Source organism: Moschus berezovskii, chromosome 12, assembly GCF_049115385.1.
Source record: "Moschus berezovskii isolate FMDL1 chromosome 12, NW_MosBer_1.0, whole genome shotgun sequence".
In the NCBI taxonomy this organism is placed as follows: domain Eukaryota; kingdom Metazoa; phylum Chordata; class Mammalia; order Artiodactyla; family Moschidae; genus Moschus; species Moschus berezovskii.
Genome location: NC_142471.1, coordinates 77,051,340 through 77,060,453, shown reverse-complemented (window position 1 = coordinate 77,060,453; position 9,114 = coordinate 77,051,340). Strand labels below are relative to the sequence as shown.

Here is a 9,114-nt window from a genome sequence, read left to right as displayed (position 1 = left end):
GTTTAAATTAACTAGGTTCAAATATGCTCTTTTATATGTTTAAAATTTGCTGTGGGAAATAAGTTTTTTAAAAGATCTAAAATAAATGCACTCCAAATAATCAACACTGCTTCACATGTTTTATTTTGTCATACATTCTTCTAGAACTGGGTTCATTTTTCCAGTTTTGTAGAAAAATAGATGTTCCAGCCACCATTTACTTAACTGTCTAGTCTTTAAGACCAAGCAATATGTTCCCTGGAAAGATGAATAAGTCTCACAACTAGCTCATTTTTAAAAAATTCTTTAAGACAAAGAAATAACGTTTTTCTTTAACTCCCAAAGCACAGTATTTCAACAGCAGCAGCCACATGGGGTTTTAGCAGCTTAACTTGACCCCCTAAATAAAGCTTTGTATAAACCAGTGATTTTACTACAAAAACACTGTCCTTGAAAGAAAGGAGTGGCAGTCAGACATCAATGCAAAACTTGGAATGATTAGGTCATAAACATGGCACTTACAAAAGGTAGCTTATGAGAATATTCCACTTAAGAAGTGGTTACTTTTCACCCTCAAATTAAAAAAAAGAAAAGAAAAAGAAAAATACACTTCCTTTAAAAATTTCGGACATGCCTTGTACCCAAAACAAGTGCTTAAAAAAAAAAAAAACCTGTGCTAACAACTCTTACAATTCAGATATATATATATTTTTTATAACATCTAAGACTGCAAGAGTTCATATATTCAGTAGCTCTCTGGTTTAAGACGACCTCCATCTCCTTCACTTACAAAACGTTTTCTACCCCTGTAATGAGAAAAACAAAAACATGTAAACAAATTTTTACTATAGTCAATTAAAATAATTAAAAACTGCATTTTTTTTGTCATTAACTTTTGAATTGTTCGTCATTTAAATTTTAAAAAGTCAGCATCCCTAAGCCTTTTTAAAAGACCTTACCAGTTTCAGCATGCCTAAGCCTCTTGAAAAGACCTTACCAGTTACATATCCTAGAGCATACCAAATGAACTACTTAATCTGAGAATTTTTTAGTTAAACAAAAGCTCAATTATTGAAATAAGTTCATTGTCCAAATGAGTCATGTAAGAAAAAAAAATATGGCAAACATTTTGCTGTTTGGAAATTTAATACAAACACATGTCAAAATTATTGCGGGTTCAGTTCCAGACTGCCAAAATAAAGCGAATCACGTGAATTTTTTGGTTTCCCACTGCATATAATGTTTACATAATACTGTGGCCTATTAAGTGTGCAATATCATTATGTCTAAAAACCCAATGTATATATAATAATTTTAAAATACTTTATTGAGGAAAAATGCTAACCATCACCCAAACTTTTAACAAGTCTAATCTTTTTGCAAGTTGAGGGTTAGAAATACTCTGAGAACTACCAAACTGTGACATACAGACATAAAGTGAGCAAATGCTGTTTGGGAAAATGGCACCAACAGATTTGTTGATGAAGGGTTTTCACAAACCTTCAATTTGTTAAAAAAAAAGTATCTGCAAAGCACAATAAAATAAGACATGCCTGTATTTATTTCTACTATGTTATTAATATTATTTGAAAGCTAAACGTTGAACCAAATGGAAACACACCAACATGATTTGGAACTATGAAAACTAGAGCTACAGAACCTATCAAAATATCTATGTTTTAAAATAAGGTTTAAAATTTTTTCTCCAATACAGAAAAGCCATAACCTGAATGTGGAAAAACAGAGTCCATTTAAGTCCTGTATATACCCCATTTTGAAATTTCTGCCATTTCAAACTCAAGATGCCTTCCTCTATAATATGTAACCACACAGTTAGCTACATATAGTAACAACAGCTCAAGAGGAACAGTCACAGCAGCTGAAAGCAGTAAGTGCTCAACAGAGCTTGGGCAGAATTGGTCCTTATTTCTTCTCTGACCCTAGACCAATATGCACAGGCATTCAAGTTCACACTAAGCAAAAAAAGAGGATAAAAAGTTAAAGTTGTATAGAATTCACAGAAAGTTTAGATATCTCTCCAATGATCCTTGAAAGTAAAGCCATAATAGAAATCACTAGTTAAGACTTTTGAATAGAGGCTGAAAAATTTTTTTAAAAAGTGAAAGTGAAGTTACTCAGTTGCGTCCAGGGTCCTTTGTCCATGGGATTTTCCAGGCAAGAGTACTGGAGTGGGTGGCCATTTCCCTCTCCAGGCGATCTTCCCAACCCAGGGATCGAACCCGGGTCTCCTGCGTTGCTGGCAGACAGTTTGCCGTCTGAGCCACCAAAAGACAGTGCCAAAGTGTTGACTCCTTTTCATATTAAGGGGTATTTATGAAAGGGGTATGTACTGCAGCTATACTTTCCTGAACATAAAGGCTTCATACTATAATATTAGGAGATCAAGAGTGGAAATGAAGCAGCAAGTAGCAAAAAGCCTTGCCAAAGTTGTCAGTTTATACTGACGTGTACACCACTTGGCACATTAGTACATAAATGATGCCATCACCAAGTAGAAATATACATTTGCAGACATTTTTATCAAAGCCATTAAAATGTATCTCCACCATTACCTTTTCCTTCTCTCTTAATGGCTTCTTAACTTTGTAAGCAAAGGACACCCTTAAGTATTTCTTTGAGATTTCTCACAATGTACTTACATAAAAGTATGCAAAGTTTGAAATTTCTTCATAAAAAAATTACAAAAAATTAAAATATACATAGAGGAGACCCACGCAAAAAGTTTTTTCTTTGTTTTAGTCGCTTCATGTCTGACTCTTGCAACCTCATGGACTGTAGCCTCTCAGATTCCTCTGTCCATGGGATATCCCAGGCAAGAATACTGGAGTGGGTAGCCATTCCCTTCTCCAGGGGATGTTCCCGACCAAGGATCGAACCTGCATCTCCTGCATTGCAGGAGATTCTTTACCACTGAGCCACCTGGGAAGCCCAAACAAGAATTTTAGCTGTTACTAAACTTTTATATCTATTCCAATATAAACTTAGCTTTAACAATAACAAAAAATCCATGAACTCCTAAAGAGTGTGATCCTAGTAGCACATATACCTCCAAAGAATCACACACACACACTTTCTAGAGAAGTAAAATGCAATCAGCCCCAATTCTCCACTCTGTGAAGGATCAAAAGGAACCTACATAAATAGGAATGAGCAGAGACCTTTAAAGCCGGAAAAAGTCTGGATCCATCCTTAGCTTCTACTATATGTAACCTCAGAAAAAGTACATTACACTATCATAAGCCTCAATTTTTTCATCTTACTGGTAATATCTACTCTGAAATAATATTTAAACTACTCAGAACAGAGTCTAAGACACACGTTTTGTTCCATAAAATTAGCTTCTTTCCAGTGAACTGGGGCTTCATGAGATAGTCCTGTACAGATTTACAAGAGAACAAAATAAGCTTCATGCTTGCTTCTCCATAGACTTAGATGATTTTCCACTCATGAGTGACTAAAGGGAAGATACTATTATTTTTCAGACAGAATGACAGAAAATTAGCTTAACCCTCTTAAGCACCTCAGTCAGTATTTGATGTTGAGAAAGTAATAAAGTACCTTGAAGGGCAAAGATCTCTGAGTTGTTTGGAAATTATTCCAGCCTGAAAACAATCTTCTACAAATCGCTCAAGCACAGAGTATGAATGTGGGACATCCAGATTAATGTCCGGAATTTCATTGTAAATTCTCTCATAACCCTGGAACAATGAAGTTATATACAGAATTGTTAGCCCATATAAAATACATAATGCATATAACCCATCACTGTTATCAAGCTATATTTAAGTCCAAGTATTCATATTAATTACACTGAAGTCAGATCTGAACCTTGAAAAGTACATTTGTTACAGAATATTTAAAACTGTTCTCTCAAAAGAGCTTCCAACATACAATGGATGTTGGATACATTTCTCCATCTACTATAATACATTCACTACATTTAAAAAAAAAGGCAAATAAGAACCTTACCAACATTTTAATAACAATGCATACAATAAAACAGGAATAAATCAAGTACTTTTTAAAAGTTTGTTTCTCTCTATCATATCTTAGAACTCTTGAGGAAGAACATACAAACACACATATTTTTTAAAATTTAGATTAAAAAAAAACTGACATATTTACTACTTCCCAGGAAATGGCTATAAGAGGTTCAAACATAAACAGTACCATTAAGAAATATAGAAAAAGGCGTAACATTACTAAATAAACCAGAAAGAAAGTTTCACTGACACTTCATAGTCTGTATTCAAGCATACAAAATTTAAGATATCAGCCTAAATATGGTTCAAAATGTTATACTTACTCTTTTCATTTGGTCAAGAGAAATGGTGGAAGATTTCCAAAGAGATTTTAATAAATCCAAAATCATCTTAAATGTACTTTCTCCAGTTGACTCTAAAACCATTACAATGGCCTAAAAATTGAATAAATGATTGAATTATTCCTCATTTTCATATAAGAAACTGCTCCTAAAATCTATCTGATTTCTTTTCTCTAATATGTAACCATAATCATTAAAAATTATAGAACTCTCCCTTAATAATTTTTTTAAATGTCTATTATTAAAGAAGCATTAAGTCTCTGTGGTGCGAGAAGGAACACAATAATTCTCTTTGGAATGCCAAAGTAATCTTACTTCATATACAAGCTCGTGGTGAAAATGAGGTACTTCCAGTTCTTTAAGGCAATGTTCAGCTTCAGACATGTCTCCAGAGAGTAAATACTCTTTCAGCAGCATATCAATCTATCAGATTTAAGAATTGAGATGTGTTAGTTCTTGATTTTTGAAAAATTCTGCTTTGCCTGAAGGATTTATTTACCCTCATCTCAATATATTACATAATAAATAAACAGGTCACAAACAGTTGTCCAGTAGTCTTGACATAACAGAATTTTTTCACAACTGAAAAGCAAATCATAAAGGAAATAATGCAGTGTTCTGGTGTGCTTTGATAATCATTGAGATTGACCAGTAGACATGTGTATGGCCTGAGCTTCAATGCTCCCAGTAAAAAAAAAGAAGTCACTTTAAATACCACTAGAGGGCACTAACTGAAGTCTCAAAATGACTTTTTAAAGTGGCACAAACTTATTTCCACCAGGATGACCTTAATACTGCAGTTCAGTTCAGTTCAGTCTCTTAGCTGTGTCCGACTCTTTGCAACCCCATGAATCACAGCACGCCAGGCCTCCCTGTCCATCACCAACTCCTGGAGTTCACTCAAACTCATGTCCACTGAGTCCGTGATGCCATCCAGCCATCTCATTCTCTGCGTCCCCTTCTCCTCCCGCTCCCAATCCCTCCCAGCATCAGAGTCTTTTCCAGTGAGTTAACTCGTCGCATGAGGTGGCCAAAGTATTGGAGTTTCAGCTTTAGCATCAGTCCTTCCAATGAACACCCAGGACTGATCTCCTTTAGAATGGACTGGTTGGATCTCCATGCAGTCCAAGGGACTCTCAAGAGTCTTCTCCAGCACCACAGTTCAAAAGCATCAATTCTTCGGCGATCAGCTTTCTTCACAGTCCAACTCTCACATCCATACATGACCACGGGAAAAACCATAGCCTTGACTAGGCGGACCTTGGTTGGCAAAGTAATGTCTCTGCTTTTTAATATGCTATCTAGGTTGGTCATAACTTTCCTTCCAAGGAGTAAGCGTCTTAATTTCCTGGCTGCAATCAGCATCTGCAGTGGTTTTGGAGCCCCCAAAAATAGTCTGACACTGTTTCCACTGTTTCCCCATCTATTTCCCATGAAGTGATGGGACCAGAGGCCATGATCTTTGTTTTCTGAATGCTGAGCTTCAAGCCAACTTTTCACTCTCCTCTCTCACTTTCATCAAGAGGCTTTTGAGTTCCTCTTTACTTTCTGCCCTAAGGGTGGTGTCATCTGCATATCTGAGGTTATTGATATTTCTCCCAGCAATCTTGATTCCAGCTTGTGCTTCTTCCAGCCCAGCGTTCCTCATGATATACTCTGCATATAAGTTAAATAAGCAGGGTGACAATATACAACCTTGATGTACTCCTTTTCCTATTGATGTACTCCTTTTCCTATTTGGAACCAGTCTGTTGTTCCATGTCCAGTTCTAACTGTTGCTTCCTGACCTGCATACAGGTTTCTCAACAGGCAGGTCAGGTGGTCTGGTATTCTCATCTCTTTCAGAATGTTCCACAGTTTATTGTGATCCACACAGTCAAAGGCTTTGGCATAGTCAATAAAGCAGAAATAGATGTTTTTCTGGAACTCTCTTGCTTTTTCCATGATCCAGCGGATGCTGGCAATTTGATCTCTGGTTCCTCTGCCTTTTCTAAAACCTGCTTGAACATCTGGAAGTTCACGGTTCACATATTGCTGAAGCCTGGCTTGGAGAATTCTGAGCAGACTTTACTAGCGTGTGAGATGAGTGCAATTGTGCGGTAGTTTGAGCATTCTTTGGCATTCCCTTTCTTTGGGATTGGAATGAAGACTGACCTTTTCCAGTCTGGGAGCCAAAAATTGAGAGATAATAAGGCTTTACTAGACAGAGCAAATCTAAATTCCTCTAAAACTGAAGTTTTGAGGCCCATTATTTAAAACGTTCGTTAGCAATTCTGCTTCCAGTTACGGCTAAGGAGGCCAAGTCCTGACTGTTTAAAGTCACAGAAGAATATCTATGGCTCCAGAAAAAAAGAAAAAGGATAAAGTTTTTCAACTAGAAATGTTCTCCCCTATACACTGCCTGTTGAAATCATGTGTACCTAGCAGACACTCAAATGAATGTTAGCTGACTGAATTAAATAATCTTATTTACCTACCTTCTACTTCCAAATTCTACAACATATTTCCGTAAAAAATAAAATCTGATCAACAGAATACAGATAGATGAATAATTCTTATTATGCTCTAGGAAAATAAATATTTAAAGCATGGAACTTTTAACTTTGTTATATAAAGTATTTAAACATTTCCTATTTGGTTCCATGCATTTTTGAGAATGATAAATACATGTATATATTTCTAAAAGTCCACTCTGTCCAACTCATCCTTCCATATAAAATAAATGAATATCCAAATATTGTCAAACTCATATTGGTAGTTTTGTTTTTATGTTGACTAATTTTTGTTGAGATAATTCACATACCATTAAATAGTTTTTCAATTTCTCAAAATATTAACTTTGACAAGCATTATCATCCTAGCAATGTTTTCTTTCAGTCCATAAACATGGAATATTTTTCTACTTATTTAAACCTTATTTCTTTAAACAGTGTTTTATCATTTTTAGTGTAGAAGACTTGCACTTCTTTTGTTAAATTTATTCCTTTATATGTAATTTTTATGCTATTATAAATGTAATTGTTTAATTTCATTTCAAATCATTCATTCATTGCTAGCATACAGATGATTTACGATTAAATTCTGTATGCGGAAAAAAAATAAATTCTGTATGTGGATCTTATATCCTGCAACCACGGTGGATTCTTTTGTAACAGTTTGGTATTTTTGTTTTTTTGAGGATTCACTTGGATTTTCTGTATACAGATTGTGTTATCTGGCAATATAGAAAGTTTTACTTCTTTCACATGAAAAGACTACACTCAAAAATCAGAAGCACATGTACTATATAAATCTTCTAATTTTCTTAATCCTCAAAGAAGAAGAGTAAAACATTTTTGGTTTCTTAATGTAGCTTATCATTTTGCTGCCAGAAAAAAAATCCATAGCGAGTAATCTGGTATTAATGCAAAAGTAAATTACTTTTTCTTTTAAAGTATGCATTTGTTGCTGTTCAATCGCTCAGTCATGTCTGATGCTTTGCAACTCCATGGACTGCAGCATGCCAGGCTTCCCTGTCCTTCACTATCTCCCAGAGCTTGCTCAAACTCATGTCCGTTAAGTCAGTGATGCCATCCAACCATCTTGTCCTCTCTCGTCCCTTTTCCCTTTCTCCTCCTGCCTTCAATCTTTCCCAGCATCAGGGTCTTTTTCAGTGAGTTAGCTCTTCACATCAGGTGACCAAAGTATTGGAGCCTCAGCTTCAGCATCAGTCCTTCCAGTGAATATTCAGGGTTGATTTCCTTTAATATTGACTGGTTTGATCTCCTTGCAGTCCAAGGGACTCTCAAGAGTCTTCTCCAGCACCACAGTTCAAAAGCATCAATTCTTTGGAGCTCAGCCTTCTTTATGGTCCAACTCTCACAAGTAGTGAACTTCCTTACAAAAATTCTACCACTCTGATCTACTCTAGTGTTCATAATGCATAACAAAATCTGAGACCATCCAGTTTCAAACTGCAGTTATAAAAATGGACATTTAGTGAATAACTACAAAATAGAAACTCTTACTTCAACAATTTGAAAGTTTCTAAATACCAAGAAAAAGACTAGGTGTTCCACTAGCGTTCCCACATAGCTTTCTTCATGAAAGCCACTTTAACTTAACACAATCTTATTTTTAAGTCAGGGAAACAGTAAAAATTTAATAATGATTATATTATCATGGTATAATTTATAGCAAAAGGGCATAAAGCCATATATATAAGGATTATTCAATTTTTCACTTGCAAGACTGAACTTAATTTTTGTCCATAAAAGCTAGAGGGCATGTTTATTTCCCTAAAGAATACATATAAATTAAAGACCATACCCCATAATTACCTCTTTAACAAGGTGATTAACAGACTGCTGCCCACCTCCAGAGCCCCAAACACTGTCTTTGCGCTTTCCACCTTTAGACATACTCAGGAGCACAGTAGCCTTGTCCAGAGCAGCTCTACAAAAACAAACAAAAACAGTTAATTTTGACATATAAACACGCGTGAGATTGACCAAATTAATGATAAAGTCCGGGGAAGAGGGGTTAGGCCCATATACACTAAAAGCTTTTGCGTTATAACATAAAAGCAACCTAAAGTTAAGAAGTCTCTTAAACTATTTTTCACTAAAAAGCTGGGGGGAAAAAGGTTGCTTCTCATATTAATATTCTCACACACTTATTTCCATTTCCCAGTCAACAGAACTCTAATGTTATTACAAAATAATTGATCTACACTGAGAAGGAACATTTCACATAAAATGAACTTTTGTATATATTCATACTTTCCCAGCAAGGCAACCATTACACTATGA

The 9,114-nt window shown here is 35.4% G+C and overlaps 1 protein-coding gene across 1 annotated transcript in view; it reads right to left on the bottom strand.

Moving 5' to 3' along the window:
* Positions 1 to 105: 105 nt before the first annotated feature.
* PDCD4 (programmed cell death 4) overlaps positions 106 to 9,114 on the bottom strand; it is a 30,487-nt gene continuing 21,478 nt past the window's right edge. The window contains exons 8-12 of the mRNA XM_055424671.2: positions 8,644 to 8,758; positions 4,640 to 4,747; positions 4,307 to 4,417; positions 3,559 to 3,698; positions 106 to 785 (exon numbers count right to left, since the gene is read on the bottom strand). Of these exons, the coding sequence (XP_055280646.1) occupies positions 725 to 785; positions 3,559 to 3,698; positions 4,307 to 4,417; positions 4,640 to 4,747; positions 8,644 to 8,758 (535 nt within the window). The 3' untranslated portion in view covers positions 106 to 724. The remainder of the gene's footprint in view (positions 786 to 3,558; positions 3,699 to 4,306; positions 4,418 to 4,639; positions 4,748 to 8,643; positions 8,759 to 9,114) is intronic.